Source organism: Falco punctatus (assembly GCF_963210335.1).
Source record: "Falco punctatus genome assembly, chromosome: 5".
NCBI lineage: Eukaryota > Metazoa > Chordata > Aves > Falconiformes > Falconidae > Falco > Falco punctatus.
Genome location: NC_137584.1, coordinates 43,143,578 through 43,167,694, shown reverse-complemented (window position 1 = coordinate 43,167,694; position 24,117 = coordinate 43,143,578). Strand labels below are relative to the sequence as shown.

The window sequence follows — 24,117 nt, the reverse complement described above, 5'->3', positions numbered from 1 at the left end:
TGTCAACTCAACCACTTCCCTGAGCAGCCTGTTCCAATGATTGACAACCCACTCGGTGAATCAATTTTTCCTAATATCCAATCTAAACCTCCCCCTTCATAGCCTGATGCTGTTTCCTTTTACCCTGTAGCTAGTTATCTGGGAAAAGAGACCTACCTCCACCTGCCTACAACCTCCTTTCAGGCAGCTGTAAGAAAGCAGCAAGGTCCCCCTGAGCCTCCTCTTGTCCAGGCTAAACATCCCCAGTTCCCTCAGCCGCTCCCCATCAGACTTGTGCTCCAGACCCTTCCCCAGCTCCGTTGCCCGTCTCTGGACACGCTCCAGCACCTCAGTGTCTGCCTTGCAGTGAGGGGCCCAACCTGAACACAGGGTTCCAGGTGCGGCCTCACCGGTGCCGGGTACAGGGGGGCGATCACTGCCCTCGTCCTGCTGGCCACACTGCTTCTGACACCAGCCAGGACGCCGTTGGCCGCCTTGGCCACCTGGGCACACTGCTGGCTCATGTTCATGGCTGTCACCCAGCACCCCCAGGCCCTTTCCCACCAGGCCCTTTCCAGCCGCTCTGCCCCAGCCTGTAGCGCTGTGTGGGGCTGGTGTGACCCAGGTGCAGGACCCGGCACTGAGCCCTGCTGAACCTCATGCAGTTGGCTGGGCCCATCCAGCCCATCCAGCCCATCCAGGTCCCTCTGCAGAGCCCTCCTGCCCTCAAGCAGATCAGTATTCCCAACCAACTTGGTGTCATCTTCAAACTTACTGAGGGTGTGCTCAATCCCCTCATTCAGATCATGGATAAAGATATTAAATGTAACTGGTCCCAGTATGGAGCCCTAGGGAACACAGCTTGTGACTGGCTGCCAACTGGATGTAACTCCATTCACCACTACTCTGTGGGCCTGTTTGTCCAGCCAGTTTTTTTACCTGGCACAGAGTACAGCCATCCAAGCCATAAGCCACCAGTTTCTCCAGAAGAATGCTGTGGGAAACAGTGTCAAATATCATGAGATACTTCAAAATGGTTTATAGCAAAAAGCTATACTGGAATACCTGGGCCTCCTGTGGCATCTGAAAAGCATCCACCCTATCAGTCAGGTAAGATGTCAGCTGTCTGTCCAGATCTGCTAAGTTTTCCTGCAAGACCTGCAACATGTGGTCAGTTTCTCGCATGGTCTGAAGCTGCTGTTCCAAGGCAATCTGCCGGCTCACCGCCTGAGTGGAACAGAAACGTAAGACAAGATGGAGCAGTAATTCAATACGAATTATATTAGAAATTTCTCAAAGTAAGGTGGGGGAGACTCAAAAAATACTATCCAGTAAACTATCTAAAGACAGTGAAAGCAAGCCTTAGAAGGCAGCAATTTTTGAAGCCTGCTGTGATTCATACCAGTAACAAACAATGGCATACAAGAATTTTGCTGCTAGATATACAGGATAGTGAAAACATTCTTCCTGATGTGATAGGAAAGACAAGTATTCTGTTAAACATACCAGTTTCAAAAAAACAGTGATTCAATGGGAATCGTGGACTTTGTAATACGCTACAGATCAATATTGTTAGATGTGTAAACTTGCACATTTTCTTTCAAAATGATAAAATCTATCTTTCTGTTACAGTGTAAAAACAGAGGTTCACAGTTCCTTCCCTCCATTGCCTCTCCTTTCAACAGCAAAACTTCCAAGTTCATCTGAAATGTCATGACTATCATGGGAACAAAAATTCCCCACTATCAACACATGCACAGATCAGTGGGTGTGTACATACACACACAGAGACACAGAAAGTTGTCAGCAGCCCGGTGTGTTAGCACTGCAGCTGCCAGCAGAGTTTTTATATGGCAATAAAGTACTGTTAAGACAGGAAAAGCAATAGTGAATGCTAACTTAAATGACAGCACGTAGCCCCCAGGTGAGGGTACTGCACTCATTGCTGCTCGATGTAATGAGGATGAACTGAAATCCCCTCTGACTACACCTTGGCAGTGACAGAAAAACACTCCCATCCTACAGTTTGGTGGGGTCCTGCATTACCAGGGTGCAGAACACAAGTTACAAATTTATGCAGCCTGAAATACCGCTAGTCTTCCTCTAGTTATTAAATCTGGAAAAGTTTAGTCTAAAGTATGAGAAGAGGAAAGGGGACAACATAACAGATGGGGAATGAGAAGAATGTTTTCCCTCTGTTCCTTATTTCAATGTGACTTCTTCCCAGCCATTTCAAAGAGAGAAAATGTCACTTATTCCTGTTTCTTCATTTTTTACAGTTAGTGAGCAGCTCACCAGTATTTATGGCAGTAGGAAGGGAATATTAACCTCAGTTACTGAGCTGTCCGCCTTGAGACTGGAATTGCCTTTTCATCAAAATTGCCTGGAAAAATACTGGGGGTCCCCGCACTGCAAGGGTGTGCAAGTGTGCAAAACAAAGCCTGATGCAAGTTGAGGCGGGAGGGTGGCAGGGAAGCATCTTGGGTTTAGGGCATTATTCCGAACTGTAAACAGCTGACAACATTGTGAAGGTTTTTCCTCCTTTACCTCTTTACAGTCCTGCATCTATGAATTCAGCTAACAGGAATTATTTCAGACCACTGAGCTGAAAGACCCAGTCTACTCCAACCCCACCCCCAAATTCTTACCAAGTGACTCAATTCCTCATAGCGGGCATTGAAAGCCTCCAATTTTTCACTGATGATATCATCAAGAATCCCTCCATCAATCAGCGTCTGCCCAAGTTCCCGAATCTGTGTTCGATTATCAGCTGGATGACGCAGGACTGATTCCAGGGACTAATTAGCAGAGAAAGTTTTAAAGGTCAAGACACTAAACATTACTGCATTTTCAGAGGTGGAAATCTGGCTGCATGCACAGAAGTTTTACACTTCAAATGTCTTGAGAGTGCTGTAAAAGCACAAAGTAGTTCTGGCTTAATCCATGATGGCACAAGGCAAGTACAGTGGTCATTTTGCTTTAGATAATTAAACTTCACAGCACTTCTCGCCTATTCACATCATTTCATGCCATAGGGCTGGAAGGAATCAATTCACACAGGACAAGAGAGAGCATACAATTTTACCATGACACCAAGTGCAGCACAATTACATACAGCAAAATTCAGCTTTTGCTGGAGGATCTTACAAATATCCATTCCGGATTCAGAGTAATATGTTCATTTAACCTGAAGAATCAGAATATTCAACACAAATACTACACTTCCGTAGAATACTGATACATGGGGGTTTTAAACTGAGCTATCTGAAAAATTAATAGCCCAACAGAATGACTACAATACCTCAAGAGCATCATTGACAGCATCCAACTTATCAGGCAGATTTTCTGTCCTTTGCACCCTTTCTTCCAGATTGTTTAGCCAAGCTGTTTCTAAATCAAGATACTGAAGCAGCTCAATCCAACAGGACCACACCTCCTAGGAGCAACATTAAAAACAAATTAGCTTAGAATGCCACGTGTAGCTCAAATACCCCATGAACAGCTTAAACTAGTTATGTTTCTGAGGCATTCACCTAAAATAGGCAAGTAGAAAATACTCCAAAACAAGCCATGACACAGCAAGTTTTAGACAGGAAAGCCTGCAACTATAGCAGCAAGATAAAAAGTAATAAGCAAAATACATATAGAAGTCTCTAAATTCATGCTGAAATTGTCACTGACATCCAGATTCTTATAACAATTTAAGAATGTAACAAAATGTATCCACTCCTTTTGAAAGATAGGGCATACACAACCAACCCCAAACTATAATCAACATGTTCCAAGAACCATCATGTATCAACCTTTAATCTCAGAGAAGTTTATTTTTGTCATTTTGGAAGACACATGGATGGACAAGAGAGCTGTGAGACAAGGTTATTTATTTGTACAAGTGTTGATTACAATGCAGATAATAAAAGCCAAGTCAAGTCATGTCTCACGGATTCCAAGGATGTCATCTCAAGGTAACATAACCTTGGAAAGGAGCCACAGCAAAATGCATTTACAATGAAGGTACTGGATTCAGTGACAAAACTGGACATTTTAAGTGTCCTTCTCCATTCCTCTTGTGCCACCTGCCTCCATTTTACAAAGCTGAGAGCTATCGTTCTTACCTCCAAAGTGTGGCACTTCCCTCGGATCCGATTGCACAGTAGCTGATAGTTCTCCAGCACAATGTTCAGCTCTGTCGCCAAGTCCTGACCACTAGACGGCACTTTGGCAGCCAACATCTTGATGTTGTCTTTAAGAATCTTCACCCGCACCTCTTTCTGCAACACATCCTCCTTTGCTCTCTGCCCAAAGAAACATGTTACACAATCAGCCCTCAACTGCCATACGGACAACTATTCACCACTCAAACCAAAGATGAGCAGTTTAACCTTGGAAGTATTGCTGCCAAAGTATTCTTGGGTCTGAGCACAACAAAATACGATGCTAACTTGCATGGAATTCAGATTATGTTAGTAAGCATTGAAAAATCCTATATTATTAAACACAAACATATTTACCATTTATGGTTTGTTCATTAAAAATGCATGACTCAAAGCAAAAGAGTTCAATTTCAGAGCTATTTATGTACTAGCATACAGATATGAAAAAGAGAAATTCATCAGAAAAAAAAAGGTTTGCTAAAAACAAACAGATCAAGGAAAAAAGGTAGGGTGATCTTACAGAGGTTATGAGTCTCAGAGCTCAGTAACTATCTCCCAGAGTTATCTAGGAAAGATGACATAATTACCCAGGACATGTGCAACTGCAAAGTTGGGACCTCTCACATAGCTGTTGGGTGCACTAGAGGAATATGCAAAAAGGATAACTAGAAGAATTCCTTCAAGCCAACTGCACTCATAGGATCTTGGTAACAAACATGCACAATAAACGCAGCACAACTCCCAACACAGGCCTGGAGAAATTGTATTATCAGCTGTTAATTTTTGCCCTAACCAGTATTCGGGAAGCATGATAGCTAGAAGACAGATCATACAGACCTGCCTGAGCCTGTCTCTGTTGAGACAACTAGAAGGCTCCAGAAATACAGACTTTCCTATATGTCTTTATTTTCAGGATTCAAGGACGTTTTTATGAAGTTGAAGTACCTTTGATATATAAAGCACTGCACTTTATGGTAGAATTCAGTACATGACAGCATTATTGTTGTACATATTGTTCAAGGTGTCTTCTAAATGTAAGGCAATCAGGAAAAAAGCCAGCTAATGGAAGGGCAAAGAATGGAAAAATCTGGGGAACATTATTTTATGGAAGGATTATGAAAAAACACCTAGCCTCATCTTAAACCTACACCTTCAAATGCCAGCAGGAGTTCCACTCTGTTCAAATGAGAGCAGAATTAGGCAAGCTCAAAAGTTTTTCAAAACCTTATGTAAAAATTCTCCTGGTCAAATATACAGACTGTGTTCTCTCTCAGTCCTAAAATAGTCCCAGCATAATATTCTTACCACAAACGAAAGAAGATATGCAAGTGTTACAGTAAGCTTAATGGTTCAATGACACATCTGCCAAATTTAAAAGTACAGAATATAATCTGGATTTGACAAAGGTAAATGTGTTCAAAGTCACTCAGATTGCAAATGAAAAGAGGGTTCTTTCTTTTCTTGGCTTGTGTTCAGCAGGCTGTCAGACTACGTGATCTCAAATGGCTTCAAAGGACATGAATATATTAAAACACTTGTTAAAGAGTGCTTCAGAAAGCCCTTCAAGAAGAACAATTCAAAACTTCAAATAGATTTGTCAAAGCACTTGTAAGGGAGGAAAAATTTTTTTTATACTCCGTCGACTAACTGCATAGTGGATACTCATTTAAATAATGTGAACACAAGTTAAAAACATTCGTGAAGATAAGCCTGAACTCTTAGATTTAAAAGCAGAGAGAATTACTGTTTACTTTGCACATACATTCAAGAAAATTATCTATTCAACTGGTAATTTATGGAACAAAAATAGCTCCTTCCCCTCCATTTATTTGGCTACCAGTCCCAAAATTAGAGAAGCAGGGACCAGCACCACTGTTTGCAACAGATGAGGAACACAAGATAACCTTACAACAGAACTGTTTTAAACTGCTTTTCTAAACATGGTTTTAGTATATCTAGGGGACAAGAAACTGAAGCCCAACAGTTAGCAGCAGGAGAATGTTTTCACAACTGCTAATTTAGACAGGGATAATATATCACCTTTTCTTTCTTTCTCAAGTTCCATCTCCTGCAGTAAGTTTCCATATTCTTACTCTTTGACATGCTATACCTAGCAAGCCTGGCTCAACAGCTGGGCAAGCTGCTACTCATTATGAAACCTCTATCCCTCATGGCCGAATAGAACATCTGCTTTTCTAGCTTGTGATTTAAAAAAAAAAAAAATTCCACAAAGCGAAGCTGGAAAATACCACTAATCTTGTCATGACCTGAGCTCCTTTCTACATAGATAATAATTCCACAAAAGGTCAACCCCCAAAGCCATTAAGTTTTGTTTCTCTTTAAGCAGGTCTCTACAATGACTTGTTATTCCTGACCTTCATTTCCTCCACTGCATTCTCTAGCTCTTCAGGGGACTTGTACTCGAAATCTTTCTCCAAATACTCCTCTTCAGCTTGGGTCATCCATTCTTGCATCTCTGCCAAATCCTTCTTCAGATTTACAGCTTTTTCCTGACTTTCAGACAGGCGATTTTTCTGACTAATGATCTAGAATCCAAGGTGGAGAAAGAAACAGCAGTTTTGTTACTTAAATGTCCTTGCATATGTGAAAAACCACAAGACTTTGTTAAAGTATTTTACTATCAAAACATTTTCAGGCCTTTTTAATTAACGTAAGACTTTTACACACATGAACTCATGATCCATTTTCTGCAGATCAACAAAATCTAGAGGTGACGGAAGGAGGAAATTGACCCTTTTTTTTGCCTTGTTGCATGTGAACTAATCCCTGAAAAATAGTCAGATGGAAAACCACCTCTTGTGATCACAAGTATCATATAGTTAGGTATGTCTTTATACAGAGCACTAAAACATGCTTCAGGCATCACTTCTTTCCACAGCCCATGCATTCTGGATTCCACATCAACAGCAAGGTTCTCCAACACAGATCCTTGCCAGGCATTACAAGGAAATCGTATGTTTCTACATAGAGCAGAAAGCTTCCACCCAAAAGAAACAATCAAATATAGAAGAGGCAGTCTACCTATAGTCATTTTTTTTTTTTTTTTTTTTTTTTAACATTGTTTGGAAGCAGGCAGAAATTACACAGAGCCAGAATAATATTCCAGATTTCAGGAACACAGAACAAAATAAATCAAGACTTCCCTCCCACCCACCCCAGAAAGAGCAGCATGAGACAAAGAGAACAAATTAATTTTTAGTTACAAACAAAGTATTCAAACAAAACTACTGTTGCACAGGTATCCCCCAACATATTTGTAACTTCTGAAGGGTTCATTAGGCAAAGCTGGATTTCAGCCACTTTGACAGTGGAACAAGTAAAAACACACTTGTCCCACTGTTTCACTGCTTCACCTCTTCACTATCCTACCAATGTCACACAACTGAACAAACAGCTTAGTAACAAGCACGCACTGGCAACGTATGGAGAACTCACCTGTTTGCTCAATTTCTCCCATTGAGTCTGGCAGTCTACTAGCCTAGACTTTGCCCAAGTATTTATGCTTGCAATAGGCTGAGCTCTTAAAGCAGACTCTACTTCTTTCATCTCTTTCAGTGATGGTTCAATCAGCTCCATTTCGTTGACAAACATCTGAGCACATATCAGAGAAAATGAATAATTTTTGTAGGTTTTAATTATTCCAGAGAAACTGGAATATAAATATAAAAGCATATTGATGCGGTGTTCAATAACAGACTGTTTAAAAAATCCTTCAGTGGCCCAAAACAACAGAACTACGCAACTGAAAAACAAAATACAGCTTGCCATATGCAAAGCAAACATTCTCACATGCCAAATGTCAACGCTGGAACAACTCAAGTTTGTAGATTATGTGCACTAAATAACCTGATGTTTCTGGCATGCCTCAGACTTACATTCTTCCCCTGGAAACAAACATTAGAAGGTACACTGTAATTACTTAATACAAGATGAAATTCTTGTATTTGTGATCATTATGCATCACTAGCTAGAAAGGAATCTTATAAGGCACACATAATTCCTAAACCCTAGGAGTTTAATCAAAGTTATTTGCTTGCTGTTTTTATTGCCCTTGGGAGTTCAATGCAGAAAGCCCTTTTCTCTCACAGATTCAGTTCCCTAATCACGAGATTGGGAAAAATATATAAACGTTCTCAGAGGAAATAATGTCACCTTGTGGATGAGTATTTGTAAATATGGTGAAGACCTTTGAAAAGTACAAAGTGTTACGGCTGCACACAAGGAGCCAATTAAAATATGCCCTGAAGAAAGATAAAACAATTTTTATGGCAGGCTTTATGGAATATGCCATGGACAACATTTAATGATGTTAGTAATTATTTCAAAAGAATACTTAAAAGAGTAAAACTCACTGTGCACTGGTCAAGTTGTCTTTGAAGTCCTTCTCTATCTCCTTGAACAGCCTTTTCTGTCATCAAGAAGTCTTTCACACCATCCATCCACTTCTGAACAACTTTAGAATCAGCCTGAATCAAATACAGTAAATGAAGAGTTGACACAGTGCTGTGATGAAGAATGCATGGCTGTTGCATTTCAACTTCTAGCAGCTTTAAAAGAATATTCTACAAGCTGCTAGTGTTGCCTTGGTTTTGAATCAGACCTCCTTTGGTTTAAATTTTGGGTTTGGTTGTTTGGTGGATTTTTCCCCCTCAACTTCTCTGTTCTCAAATTTATACAAAAGTTAAATTCACAATAATGATATTCTCCTGTCCATGCCACAGCATTGTTTAATTGACACTGCACTGCTCCAGGCTATCTATCGCACAGAAACACGAGATCAATTAAGGAGGCAAGCATGGCTTCAAGTAGTATGTGGTTACCCTTCAAATGAAGGACCTGGCTGAAGGCTGGGATTAGCATTTTCCTGATGACAGAAACCACATACAACTGCTTTCACTACACTCATTTGAGAGACATACTGCACTCCAAGGAAAAGGGAGCCCTACAGAAATATATGCAGTGAGAAGAGGAGGGGGTAAGGCTAAGCATACCTGACAAGCAGAAGCTATGTTGGGAAATCCATTTGTCTTTGACAGAAACACAGACATACAAAGGAAATACCACAGACTATTAGACTAACCACTAAAAACAACAACAACAAAAATCTAGCTGTTTGAGGCCAATAGCAGCTACTGTACTCACTATAGCAATGCACAGGAAAGAAGTAATTACATACACAATTTCAGAGTTACCTTGCCTAACGTTTGGCAGTTGCCTTATATCCTGCGATGAGGTAGGTTGAGAGGGAGACAGGAGGATTATCTCCTTCCCATATCATTGTGGATGTTGCCAACCACCCTTACAAACAAAACCACCACAAACTTAGAGCAGGGAAAAAGCTTTTCCTTGTCCGGGTTCAAATGAGTTAATGTGATTGTCATTTTTTGATAATATAGTTCGATTTCTTTTAATCAACATTTTTGGAGTGTTTCGTTGAGTTTTTTAATAGACGGCATCTTTTTATTCTGACACAATTGTGTCACAGCACTGTTATTGAGAAGCCAAGTCAAAGCTCACCAGCTTCAACTTCTATTCTGCATGTCACTGAGGAAGAAAGCACACACTTTGTTTCCTTAAAAACCTTGAAATAACAGTTCTTTCAAGATCAATCAATACGTTACTGCTTCTCAAAAAAGTGTTTGCACTAACAAAACCCGATCAGATTAAGATCACATTTATTTTTAGGCCAGTGGTGCCATTAGAGGACAAAGCCACGACACTTTTTTTTCATTCACTTTCCATTTTGGGGGAATTTCCAGCAGCTGATTACGCTGAAAATAATTTTCAAAAAAACAGACCCTAGGAGGCTTAACAGTGAACCACGCCTTAATGTAAAAAAGATAATATATATTTATAAAGGCTGCCATTGGACAAGGCATTTTAGCATATACCAAATCCAGCTCGCTTACAGTAAGCTACTCACACAGGTAGCTGAAGTGAATTAAATGGGTTTACTCACAAAGTTAGGCACACATTTAAATAACTTGTTGAATTATCAGCCAAGTCTATAGGAAGTTTAATGAAATGAACGCTCCTGCATTGCACTGGTAAATAGTTACCAATGGTCAAATACCCAGTGTAGGTTGATGTACAAGAGCTCACAATTTTTAGACATAACTAAACCACTGGACCACTATCTAAAATTTATTCCAGGCAAGAACAAAGGTCAAATGTGCTGAATTTTAACTTGTTCACTCCTTGAAAAATCACGTGACATACAGTCATGCAGTAGAAAAAAGAACTGAAGGTAATACATAATGAAAGACGCAGCAAGCCATGCATTATTAGCAGTATGATAACAGAGAATAAAAGATACAGAAATTTTCTTCTAGCAAAAACAAGATATAATACTACTAAAATGAGCCTTGCCTATTTTCACATAACATGAGTATCACAGCGAAACACAGATGATGTTACTAATGCATGTTTTGTCAGCTTGGGGGAGCCTCTGTCACATCACAAATCACAGAAGGGCCACCTGAGCAACAGACCCCACAGGCAGATCTGTCACTGACCTGCTCGTCAGACTAACAAGGGCATTTCAAGCACTGTTCTCCTGTCTGCTCACTGTTAAAATGAGAATAATTATATTCGATTTCTTTTTAAAAACCTAGACATGAGGAGTTTGGGGAAACTTTATTTTAAAGATGAATTAGGAAAAAAAGAAACATCAAAAATAAACCAACACCTGTGTGTAGTTGCACATGACCGCATGTTCTCCAAGGGTGGTCATTCACTTTTTTTCCTCCTTTTCTTCCCCACTTCTAAATATTATTTTTTCTCCTTTAATAGCCAGATGCTTCCTCGTCTCTCAACCAAGGAGCCCAGCCATTCTCCAAACTAATCCTGGCGTCTCTGGTATCAGATCTCCAGTACGAACCCATTCAGTTCGTGGTCTGCACCAGGACCACATACCCAGTCTCCCGTATCAACCTTTCTTACAGTGAATATTCCATCATGATCGGTTCAATGCCATCCACAATATTTTTATTCAACTTGCTCCACATTCTCATTTTTATCCATACGGTGCTAGCCTACAAATAGCTCTGTATAAAATCATACCACTCCTTTAAAAGGAAAAAATCAGAGACTATAAATACATGACTGTCCATCCATCGACAGCTTTATGAAACATTTAGAAAACAGAGGAACTGTGTACTGAAAAATTCAGTTTATAAGAAAACACCCCCACTGCAAGTCCCATATTTCTACAGACAGCACCACTACATTTTTTTCCATTTTTAATTATTTAATAACTACTTCCATTGTTTCTTCTGCTTTAATTTAATTTTCAGCTTCTGTACTCCTTTTTAAGATAACAGGGAAGTTTTTAACATCTCGCTCACAACAAAATTCTCCTCTCAGATCTATACAGCAGCATGCAACTTCAATGCTCTGCTCTCCATAGCTCTTCAAAACTCCTATGGGCATAAAAATCCTTATTAATGAGTGCTTCACAGACATGGTGATACCAACACCATATCACTTTGGACAGCCGCAGAGAACAAGGCACTTAAACTCTGACTGGAAAAAAAACTGAATAATTCATTACTAAATAAAAACCTGCCATGCTAATACTGCACACATGTACCCTACATTCAGTTAAACATGAAAGAATTTCAGTTTTCTTTACCCAGTTAAAGGTGCAATTTAGGAAAGTAGGTGCATGTACAGACCACTCGAACATGACTGAAGTGCCAAAAAAAAGTTTTGCACCTACAAGAAATTAAGGGAGAAAACAATGCTGCTAAAACTGATGAGGTCAGTAGGTCTTGCTCAGTGTAGCTACAGATAATCAAGGCAACTGGAAAGCTGCAATCATTTGAAGAACAAGACAAAGTTTTTGCACAAATGATGCTGAGGTGGGCTTACATGCAGAATATTTACTCTGTCATGCTAAATAACTTGTAAGTGTAACCAGAAAGGGAAAGGAAGAGAATAAGGCACGGCAGGATGTTTTACGTTTAGGCCAAAGTCAGAAGAAAAATTAACGAGCATGTGACTGCTGGAAAGTAATCACCAAGGCCTTGGCTGAGTCTTAACAAGTTATTTTCTTTTGGACTCCTGTACAAGCCAGCTCACTTTAGGCAGTCAGCTCCCACTGACCAGCATCAGCTCCTCCACAGCTCCACACCACCTCACAGGCTGCTCCAAGTAGCTATGGAAGGATGGGTTTGAAGGAACCAAACTAAAAACAGAAACTCTTTCAAACATAGCTGCACAAACACACATTTTTCTGAACATGTTTTTTAGTGGGGAAGCGAGGCGGACAGGGACAGCTTCTGTCTTTATGCTTCAGGTAATACAGCCTAACAAAAGAAATACAGATCTTTCCTCCAAAAATCTGCAGTTCTTCCTCCTATTCATAGGGTGTTTTGTGGCTTCCATTTACAAGCTCACTAGCCTAGACTGGACTACCATACTCATGCTATTCATACAAACACATTGCACACACACAGACTGCTAGGAGCAGCCCAAGTCCTGAAAGAAACAGTTACTAAATAACACTTTACAAGCAGGAGCAAGTTTTTCCCTCCAGCATTTTTCCCCCCTGAAGTACGACTTTTCATGGGAGCAAGGAAGTGCACTCTGCTCTTGTCATCTACTTACAGTGTTACCCCTACTATGACTCCATGATTACCCCTACTACAGCTATGACTTCTTGCAGGTTTTGGGGGCCAGGGCGGGGAGACTTGGGGGTGGGGGGTGGGGGGGCGGGGCAGGCCACACAGGACTTGAGGGTTTCATTATCTCTGAACCATAATCAGCAATGCCTTGTCCAACTTTCACTGCAATGTCATGCAAGTCAATTACCTCACCTTACTAATACAAATTACAGTTTAAACACACATTCCTATACTCGAATAGTCATTAAAGAACCTGTCTGGCTTAAAAAGAAAAATCACACACACAGCTTGATGTTTGAATCCACTGAAATAAAAGAACAGTTTTCTGCTTCAGAAGGAGAGGAGAGCAAGACTAAAAGAAACTTTTGGGGAAAAGTGGTGCTGTGCACACATGGTACCAATGTTCTGAAAAGGGTGCACACAGCAAACTGCTTATTGTTTATAAGTTGTGTGATACATACACTATTAAATGGAAAAGAATGCAAGCAATTGCACATATTAAAATATGTTTAATGCATGTAAAAATACAGATTTCTGTTAGCTAATGCACGTGTGCCTTCATCCTGAGAGGCAGAGAATCTCTAAAAGCACTTCTTGCTTTTTGAGGTTTAAAATATAATAGGAAAACGAAAATAATATGAAACTGAAAGTCTATTTAAACATTATTATAGGAAAAAAAGAAACAGCAAAATATTTGGGCTTTTATAGTGCTCTGATCAACTTGCACTTTCAAGCTGATACTAAAGAACTGTTACTGCCTATTAACTTTTGGGTCACAATAATATTGCCATGGGCTAAATCGTGATTTATTTAGTTCTCATCATTTTTTTCCTCTGCCCAGAGGAATATAAAGTCTACAGAAGGGACTTAAAGGCAACACAGACACACCCATCTAACCAGTAAATACTGAGTCAACCTCAGCTAAGTTACTTAAGCACTTATCTCTCCCCTCTCTATAAGCCAGTTAAACATCTAAATATCTTAAAGGGTATTATTTTAATCTCTTCACTTTTAAAGCACTGGGATTTTTTGTCATGCAGGATTTCGTATGTGCTTGTGTGTGTGTGTGCATGTATATATACACACAGACATACAAACACGTAAGATTAAGATTAAATCTTTAACTCTCCTTCTTCACACTTCAGAGGCCACCTGTTGGAACTAGAAAACTCACTATACCTAAACATTTTCTTTACTTCCTTTTTTAAGGGGCTGAACTAATTCTATATTACTGTTGACAGAAACCTCAACTTTAAGGAGCAGGTTTTCTGTAGCAGGTATGGAATTTCAATTTTAGATGTCAATTAATAAGGCACTGGGCACCTGACACCAACCACAATAGAGGGCACTCAGCCCCTGGTGGGATAAAGCCTTCAACAGCACAGCTGACATACCCTTGACCTTCAGTGTAACCTTTGCTTCCCATATTGAAAGAGGAATGCTAATTTCAAGTGAACAGTAATTCTATTAGAAGGTAAAATAATATCCTGAGCATGTCAAAAATCCTCTGCTACCCTGCTACAAATACACTATATATATGCTTCCAGCCTCTGCCAGACTAGGAACCCAATCAACATTCCACTTCTCAATCAGTATCATCAGGACTTCTGCAGGAACATAAAGAAAGGGCTCTAAAACAACTGAATAATGTAACACAAAAAAAAATCCTTTCATTTTACCTCAAATATTCTTAACTTGGATGTAATTTCCTCTAATAGTTTAACATCTTTGGAAATCTTGAGCTTTAACTTGTCCCAGTGTCCCTGCACATGCTTGAACTCTTGCGTGTAGACCTTTTTCATATCCAAAGAAGCATGTTTCTCCAAAGCCTTTGTTTCTTCAGCAAGTTTCTCTACCCTGGGCTTCTGGGCTTCTAGTGTCTCACAAACAGTCTACAATGGGGAAAAAAAAGAAAAAAGTCTGCTTCCAGTATTAGCTATACAACAGGTACATACCCTACAAGTGCAAGTACATCAAAGAGTTTTGTTGTGCAGAGCACAGATTCAGTAAAGAGTGACAGTCCAGTTACCACAGTTATTGCTGCAGACATGTCCAAACATCCTCTTAAGCAGCAAAATCTTCAGCTGCTCTACGGGTACAGTAGCAGAGATTATAGAATGGGCTGTTGAATTTGGCCACGTAGCTCAACACACCCATGCACCTAGTCCTCTCCTGTGCTGTGTGATACCAGTACTCAAGTTACAAAGCATGACACTGCAGTCACAAAAGAAACTGCAATGTAGACATACCAAGACCTCAGTTCTTTCGTTCCCTCCAGAGACTGTTGGGTTTTTATAAAAGGAAAAAAAAAAAAATAAAACAAAAAAAAACCCAAAAAACAAACAATAAAGCCCAAACGGCGTGAGTGTGTCCTTCTGAGTTTTGTAAAGTAAAATTATTGTAATGTCTAGGTGCAATGAAAGTTCTGGATACTTGAGTTTTGAAAGCTACTCTTCCAACTGGAATACAGGGAGGATACAATCTGAATATATTCACTAAGGCATTACTGATATGAAGAGTAACTTGAGCTGAAATAGCTAATTTCCTAATATTAAGGAAAAATAACAGTTGAAGGTAGAAGCCAAGACATGAAAAACACTGCCACTTCATTAAACTGGCCATTTTGTTTACCCTGCTTAAAATCTAGAAGAAATTTGGAATGAACACATGAAACCACTACTAATTTCACTAATTTAACTTTGCTACTATATACATTTAATTTGTATGTGTGAGACATATGCGCATATATTTTACTAAGGAAGAACATTCAATTTATTTGTTTACATTCTCAATTTTACTTTGTATTTACAGAAAAGAAACAGGATAAAGTATACCATTTCCTCTAACACAATAGGTAGCGAAGCAGCAATGAGACTGAAGAGGGGTGTGCAAACAAGAGCTTTCTGTGCAGGGGGTCGAGGACTGAAGCAATCGTTGGCTTGGATCTATGCCTGAAACACTTACCAGTGCCTGCTACAGTGCAGGAGGAGGAGCTGGGCAATCCCAGGTCAGCAAGCAAGTATTTGTCTATGTTTTTTGAAAGAAAATAAAAAGGTACTGGAGGTGCATGATTCTCCCTCCTCACTCCAGCCCCACGGCAGTAACTGATATTTACAAAGCAATTGTCATTCATAGATTTTCCACTACTTCATAGGTTCATAATAGGAAACAAAATACCACTTCTACTGGACAGAATTTGTGCATCAATTACCTCTATGGCTTGCAAGCACTGTTTCCCTTTGAAAGGCAATCTTGAGGCCAGAGCCGTACAGTTACTCTTGTTAACAGCCACAGGATGGAATGGGATGGATTTGTTAACCAGCGAACCTCAGAGAGTTTTTAACAGGCAGGCACGCCGCGGCTGGGCGGGCTACACCCAGGGCTTGGATGAGAGGATTACAAGCCTGCAAACCATGGCCTCACCGGGAGGGCAGAAGCAGGGTCAGGGAGTCCCCACAGCCACAGGGGAGGGACGCAGCTGCCCCAGGACAGCAAGCCTGAGCAGGCCCGGTATGGGCACAGCTGTCAGGCAGCTTCAGGGTGGCTCAGGCAGGGAGAGCTGAAAAGCAGGTCCTCAGGGAAGGAAGGGCAGGCCCTGGCTCCTGGCTTTCCTCACAGCCACAGCTCGGGGGGCAAAGGAGCAGACCTTGGATCAGGTCACCAACCTGACCCAACCGAGCTCCTAGGAGGGGGATGCTCTCAGGGCTCCTCAGCACGAGAGACAGACGCCCTGGAGAGAGCTGGGGACGTGGCCAAGGTAGTCTGAGGTGCTGCAGCACTTCAGAGAAGATCCCCCAGAGCCTTCCCTTCCCCTGGCTGAGCAGTCCTACCTCTCAGCCTCATCTCCTGGCACAGGCAGCGAGAGAAGCTGTGAAGTTCGTAGGCTTGGAGATAACCCAGCCCTCACCTGGATGCATCCCGCAGCAGCCTGCGCTAACCCAGCTCTCAGCAACCAGCCCTCCAAGGCTGCTTCCACCCTTCCACACCTCTATCAACCTCCAGCTCAGCAAATTTTTAGTTATCCCACTGAAAACCAGGCAGGAGAAATGAGGACAGCATAGATCAATAAGCAGCTTCCTTGCTCCGGTGCAAAGGCAAGAGTTACCTTTGCCTGCTGCAGGGCCTTTTCAACCTTGCTGGGCTCGCTCAGCCCACCGGCAATGGCCTGCTGCTTGCGCTCCAGCTCACCCAGCATGTCCTTCAGCTGCTGCAGCGAGTCCACGTACTCCTGGCTTGGCTGGCTTTCCATCTCTGGTACCGTTAAAGAGAGTAATGGAACAAAATACAAGGTGAGGAAATAGACACAAAATCTGAACTATAGGAGAAATGTGAACATAAAGTTATCAGCATCATTTAGAAACAAGAAATCACGAGAGATATACTTGTACGTTTAATCCTGCCGAGACCTTCCAAGAGCTAAAACTCTTCAGCTGGTGTCAAATTTATTTTCCTTTAAAAATATGAAAGAATATATACTATATATTATATGGAATATAATGAATATACTACTACAACCTCCACCTCCCCAAAAAAAAAAAATTAAAACTCAATCCCATGTTCAGAATTTTCTTATACCCCTAAGTACCTAAAATCTCTTGGGGCAGGCAGGGTGGAGTAATCAAAGGTCCTTGGGCTTTTGCATGCCTAACCCCCTTCTATTTAGCATTTTTCATTTTATAAGAAAGTTTTATTAGACGTATCTGGTATTTATATGCAAATACACACAGAGATACCCACTATATATATAGAATATGAAGTATAGCACATGTATTACATATGTGCATAATATATAACATATTACACAAAGTTAAATATCTACACTGCATACAGTAAATATATAAGCTAGTGTTTTCATATATGTATATAAACATACATACATAAGTTAAGTATTGGTGTAGTAACAGGGTTTGGGGTTTGGGGGTTTGGTCGTACACACACACACATAAAAATAGTAGCTTTCAGCCTGTTGCCAAAACAGACACACTATACAGGAAGACTGAAAAGAGAATTAAAGTTTGGATGGAGCATCTGCTTGCAATCTTTGACTGCAAGTCAGATTTTGCTCAAGCCAATCCTCTGCGGAATCCCAGGCAGCACCTCACTGGCATTTCAGAATGAAAATGTCAGATTTAGAAAACTGCAACAAACAGGATTTCAGCTGTAAGACCCATACTGCGGTAGGCACATCCTCTTGCCTTGGATTACTAAGCAATTTCATTACTGCCACAAATGAAAGTTAATCTAAGCCTTGTTCTGACTCACCAGCCAGCTATTCAACAGCTTACTGTCAGAACCGTCATACTATTTATAACTAAGGAATATGTCAACATTTCTAGACAGAGTCGGAGTTGTCTAGGTTCCTCTTCTCAAAAAGCCAGGATCAATGTAAGGGCAGGGAAGGGGGGATATTCAGTAAAAAGCAGGTAGGTGCACTGTCACTAAACTACAGCAAATCCTCAAGGACAAGGAAATCATTAAAACAGCCTCCCATTGACAAAAAAAAATTAAGTCACAATTCCCATAAAAATGTCTATAGAGATAGGACTGAGTAGTAGCACTTCTTGAGGTAATTTTCAGAGGTTCAAGGAAGAGCCATGAAAGGAGCTGGACTTCTGTCAAAGCCTGCCAAGATCACAAACGCTGAAGTGCCACCACCAGTTGTTTCTCTCAGTTATACAGCTCTGGAAGTTCTTTTACCTTACAGCAATTCAAACCATTCCGTAAATAAACAACCGAAACCCTGAACTGACACTTCTCTCTGTTCTTTAACAATACAGTCTGCAGAGAAATTATCGCTCTCAAAAATACACAAATACAAATTCAACATATTACAATATGTAAGGTGTCTTTACCAAGTAGTATCTGGTTCAAATATACTAATAATGCCTCAAGTGATGTGTGGCATGAAAAAATAAGGAGTATTTTTGTCACACCATGTAATAATTAACAATATACACGATACCAATAAAATGATTCAAAAGTACATGAAATAATCATTCCTCACAATAAGAATGGAAGCGTACCCTGTAATTTGAGTGTGGTAGATATGTTATTCATACAGTTTTCCCCATGGATATAATTAAAGCATGCAGGGCTGGTGCAAAACATTATATAGATGGCCTAACAATTTAGTAATTGAGCCTCTCTTTATTACACACAGAATAAAGTGTTAATACTCTTCCATTTGGGGCCATTAGCGAAATGCTTCTTTGAATTCCTTCAGAAAAAAAATGAAAACTAACAAAAAAAATCTCCTTATAGGTCTGTGTTCTTGCTGTTCAGCTGTAAAATACTAACAGAGCTACATATTTTGTGCACTACATTTAAAATCCTCTAGAAGCCAGCATGACTGGTTTGAATACTCATAATGAAATTTCTAATGCAACAAAAAACTCAAGCAGAAAGTGTCTGAAAAGCAAGCCAGACTCCAAATCACTTCAGAGATGAAATTTCCAAAGGTAATTATGTATGACTAATGTGCTTAAGAAAGCAATAAAAGAATAAGTTTCACATGTGCACTTCAATTTTACAAGGTCCTCCTAATCTTCCGTTTTGCATTTCTAGTATTATTATTAATTTCTGTAAGTGCCAGAGACACAAAGCTTTTCAAATTATATTATCCACCTTAAATGTTTTGCTAATTCCTTAAAGGTAGTTTCAGGAATGTTGCATCCTTGCATAATCACTTTTAATGCCATGGAACATTATGCTTTGTAGCATGCACAGGGAAGGTCATACAAATACTCTGTTGGGTGAACCAAAAGATTTTGTCAGCCCGACCCAAAGCCTCCCAGAATCAGTATGAAAGCTCTACCAGAATCCAGTGAGTTTTCAACAAGCTCAAAACAACAAAAAAAAAATCAGAACACAAGTAACAGGAGGGCTTATTAAAAAAAAAAATATATATATATATATGTATGTATTTACCTTTCTTCAGCTGCTGGTGACATTCCTCTAGTTTCTGACGAGTCAGCTTGAAGTGATCCAGAAAACCATTCAAGCTCTCCTGAATGAAGTTTGGAGACATGGGCTGAGAGGTGAGTGCCTTGCAGGTGGCTTTCAGGTGCTCCAGCTGTGGGCTCAGGCTTACAAGATGAGTTAACTCCCTCTATGGAAGATTGAAAACAAAATGAAATCTCATACTTGCCTTGTTAACACAAAGATTTTAGTAAGCTACTGCAGCACAGCTCCACCACATTACTAGGGCAACAACATTACAGTACTCCTGTGACACAGCTACCAAAATCTTCCGGTCAAATAGGGTGCCATGGATGCCTCAGAAATGTTGAGTTATCTTACTAACTAGGCTAAGCTCCTCTGAGATATCTGCGTTTCTAACAGCTTCCAATCAAAATTAGCAAGTTTTGCCAGACTTACCTGACATAAGTCTTTCAGGACCATTGAGGGCTGGGATGCTGAAGAAGCGTCATTCTTAAGCCAGCCATCCTTCTCAATTACAGTCTTCTCAAGCTCACTCATTTCCTTAAAATAAGCATTTATATCTTCCTGGTACTTTATCTTTCTGGCCACTTCTTCCAGATGTTGAACCACGTCATTCCACCCTGACAATATTTTCTCCATCACAGTTTTTATATCCACTGTAGAAAGTCCCTCTAAAAAGATTAGATGTTATAGCTATATTAACTGCAACACATTTTGATTAATAAGCATTTAACCTTTCATCTTTAAATACAGGAGCACATTTGCATTAATATGCAAAATTCTTTGATTCCAGGTCCATTGTCCATAAAACTATATTTATTACTAACAGTGTTCAGCTTTTTATTTCATCAAAGGTAAAATGAAGAGTGAGATATCCCATTTCCATTTGTTCCCTTCGATAACTTTTGAATTTGTAACAACGAGCTGAATCTTGACCATCGTGACTCTCTTCATCATGATTTGTGTCTAAACGTTGATATGTAGATTTAAATAAAATAAGCTTTATTTAAATAAGGTTCCAGTGAATTTATTTTTTTTAATGATTCTAGACTCCACAAAGGAAGAGGGAATCAGCAAGTTGGAGCAAGTAGAAAGGCAGCAATAAGTTCATTGAAAAGGTAGATGAAAACCCAGTCAGCCTGCGAGACAGGGAGCAATGCTCAACCATGTCACATTGCACACAGATATGCTTAAAACGAGGTAATATGAACAGCTACAAAAGCAACACAACAAAACATGAGATTATTTCACACTCACAGCGACGACATGAAGCACATGCTACACCATCTTTTTTTGTTAATTCAATGCATTACTTGAGGATGCAGCAGCAGAAGTGAACAGACCTCCTACTCATTCCTTGTTCTTTTATTTCCTCAAGTGCCAGAAGTAACTGATGATTTGGCTATACATGGAAGAAATTTCAGTGCAACGTGCATTCAACAGTACTTCCTTACCATTGCAAGTTTCTGATGCAGATTCTCTTTCAAGGTATCACCTTCTTTATATAAGACATATTTGCATCATTTGAATTAACAGGCCTGACATCTAGATCTGAGTATAAGGAGGAGAGTCATAGACGAGCAGTTTTAGCCGCACTGCTTCAGCGTAAGTGGAGCCCAGAGCTCTGGTGAGGGCAGTCAGCCAGCTTCTACAAGGGCACTTGAAGGCTCTGCTTGCTCCACAGATCCTCCCTGTGCTTCACACACCGGCCATACACTTGGAGCATCAACAATACAGAAGCTGCAACCAGCCACATAAGAGGAGCGTGCATGCAACAATCGGGCACTGCCATGACGGCACTGCTTGTACATGCCCCAAGACAGAAATGGATGTATTCACATGCATGCCAGTCCTGTGCGTTATTCCACACAGGTGTAGCTGGGCCTGGATTTCAAGAGAAGAGCTGTCATTCTGAGCTGAACAAAACATACTAGCAGACTTTAATGAAGCCAGGGGCTGTAGATTGGTTATTTTCTATACATCCCAACTTTTAAGACCTCAAACAGTTAGGAAGCATTTCTGTACCTTATTTTCTCCTGATACAAAGCAGTTTTTTAACTATGAATTTATTGTTATGGTCAACAAATACCCGTTTCATAGCCATGACTTATCACAACTTTACAAAAGAGAGAGAAGGAGGCAGGCAGGATTTCTGTCCAGGTTTGAAGACAAGGAACAGCTACAAATTTTTACAAGGCAAACTCTGGATCAAAGCAGTGGCTTCCAGCTATCAGCTACCCACCATAAAAAGCTTCATATGTGAAACAGGCAAGGAGGGGAGGATTGGAGAATGCTTAACAGACTGGGCCATCCAGGTAAAGGAGATGGCTGGAAAAAACGTGACAGTTGGGAAATCCAGTGGAAATCAGCATTTTCCAAAATGGATGCTGGTTAGTATGTCAGTCTGACCAGTCATCACAGATGAGGCCAGCGATACCATCCTTTCACCTGTCTGAATGCTACCAATCACAGAAACTTCACCAGAAGCCAAGTGCATAGCAGATCTAAGACTGTCTCTGAATGATATGAACAGCTCTTATGGAGAAAGTCACATTTCACTATGGAGTTCTGTCATATTATGAAACAAGATTTTGGCAAAGCTGGAAGATTCAACTTTCACTGATGTTAATTATAAGTTTCCAGTGATAAGTGTTTTAATAGACAATCAATCATTTTGTCAAGCATGTAGGCTTCTCTCTTGCCTTTTAGACATAAATGGTGACTGTGTCATCAAAATATAACTGACAGTTTTTACAAAAATAGAGAAAACTACGAATAAAGGGATATATACACACTTATCAAGCTTACACTTGGCTTAAAAAATTCTACTTCAAGGAAGCTGTATTTCAAAATTTTGTACTTAAAATCTACACACAATTTAACCTCCTTACCCCAAAAGTATGTTACTACTATTTTAAGAAATTACTTACATTTAAATAAAAATAGCTCTTAAAAGGTTGCAAATGAACACACACATTAAACAAAGACTATTAATATTGCTTCTCTATAAGCTTTAATAAAACCAAAACACATATCAATAACTAATAACAGTAACAATGGCCAGTGTCTCTGGAGGAAAGAAAACAGAAGGAGAGGGAAGGACTATATTGCAATGCTTAGGAGACAGCGTATTTCAGTATTATTTCCCAGAAACTCATCTGATTAAATCACAAGACAGAAAAACCTTAAAGTTGCTTACCCTTTCCCATTTGATCCAAAAGAATATGTCCACTTCGTTTCAGTTCATCTAACATTTGGCTTTTTTCAACTCTTTCTTTTTCAATCACCTACAAAGTGAACCCCAAAAGAATACAGTTTCAGAGAAGGTCACTTTTCTTTACGCACACCCCCACCTCAACCCAGTAACACGTATTTTCACCTATTACTCAAAATACATTCCAGTTTTCTTGGATACAGCACCTTCTAAGAGGCACGTTTGTTCTGTTTGCTTGGAAAACAAATGCAAAAGGAATTAGCTCTCAATTCCCAGGCAAGCAAGAGACTAGTACAACATAAGGAATAAAAATAGTTTAAAAGGTTGACGATCCTCCTGTGTGAAATCTGATATGGGGACACCAGCTAAACCAAGTCACTTATGATCAAAAAATTGTAATTGATGTGAACCAGTGATGAAAAGACTTTTAAAAAGGACCCCTTGCCTCTACAGTCCTTACTGAGATTTCCAGTAGAAGGGAATAGAAGGGAATAACAACCTGCTTCCTAGAAGTCCAAATGGCAAGAACTATAGCACACTAGAAATCCACTGCTCTAGTGCTTCACTCTCCTTCATAAAGAAACAGTAAGGGAAATCCTATGTGACTACCAAAACCTTCAGAGGAAGAAGATCCTCTCTCAAGTCATACATACTAGTGAATGTTCCTGTGTGAGCCAATAGGCACAATACATCCACGGAGGAAAAGTCAGTTCCTTAGCCACAAGGACACAAAACATCCTCTGTGATTACAACAAAGTATCTCCAAATTAAAATATTTTCAAAACTTATGTCCGAGGTCATTACTCTGGTTTAGACTGGCTACACTAAAATTCAGAAGCAGCATGCATTTACTTGTGCAGTTGGGAAGAACACACACTGTTCTACCCATTTAAAGCCCCAATCATTTAAAAAGTGTCGCATGGGAACCTGGTGTTCATCTCGGAGCCTATTTTATAAAAGCTACAAACATTCATAAAGATCTAAAAATAACCTATTGGGAGGGTTGTTTTGGTTTTTATTTCCAACAGTACTGCTGTTCCAAACATTCCTACTGGCACCATTTTTCACTACAGCCCTGAGAAGTCTCCTTATATTTTTAAGTATTGTCTTTGATTTCAAAGGCAGGTTCAGGTCCTGCTAAAGCTCCAGTAAGCCTTCATTAGCAAAGCACGCTCAAGGA

General features: G+C 40.0%; 1 protein-coding gene across 7 annotated transcripts in view; it reads right to left on the bottom strand.

Annotated features, from left to right (window-relative positions):
- UTRN (utrophin) overlaps positions 1 to 24,117 on the bottom strand; it is a gene marked incomplete at its 3' end in the record, with an annotated part of 398,254 nt that overhangs the window by 275,091 nt on the left and 99,046 nt on the right. For all 7 annotated transcript variants that reach the window (XM_080390591.1, XM_080390595.1, XM_080390592.1 and 4 more), the window contains 12 exons: positions 22,923 to 23,010; positions 20,159 to 20,394; positions 19,709 to 19,889; positions 16,887 to 17,032; positions 14,461 to 14,673; positions 8,507 to 8,620; positions 7,590 to 7,745; positions 6,509 to 6,679; positions 4,095 to 4,274; positions 3,281 to 3,415; positions 2,628 to 2,777; positions 1,045 to 1,206 (listed from right to left, as the gene is read on the bottom strand). In XM_080390591.1, the coding sequence (XP_080246717.1) occupies positions 1,045 to 1,206; positions 2,628 to 2,777; positions 3,281 to 3,415; positions 4,095 to 4,274; positions 6,509 to 6,679; positions 7,590 to 7,745; positions 8,507 to 8,620; positions 14,461 to 14,673; positions 16,887 to 17,032; positions 19,709 to 19,889; positions 20,159 to 20,394; positions 22,923 to 23,010 (1,932 nt within the window). The remainder of the gene's footprint in view (positions 1 to 1,044; positions 1,207 to 2,627; positions 2,778 to 3,280; positions 3,416 to 4,094; positions 4,275 to 6,508; positions 6,680 to 7,589; positions 7,746 to 8,506; positions 8,621 to 14,460; positions 14,674 to 16,886; positions 17,033 to 19,708; positions 19,890 to 20,158; positions 20,395 to 22,922; positions 23,011 to 24,117) is intronic.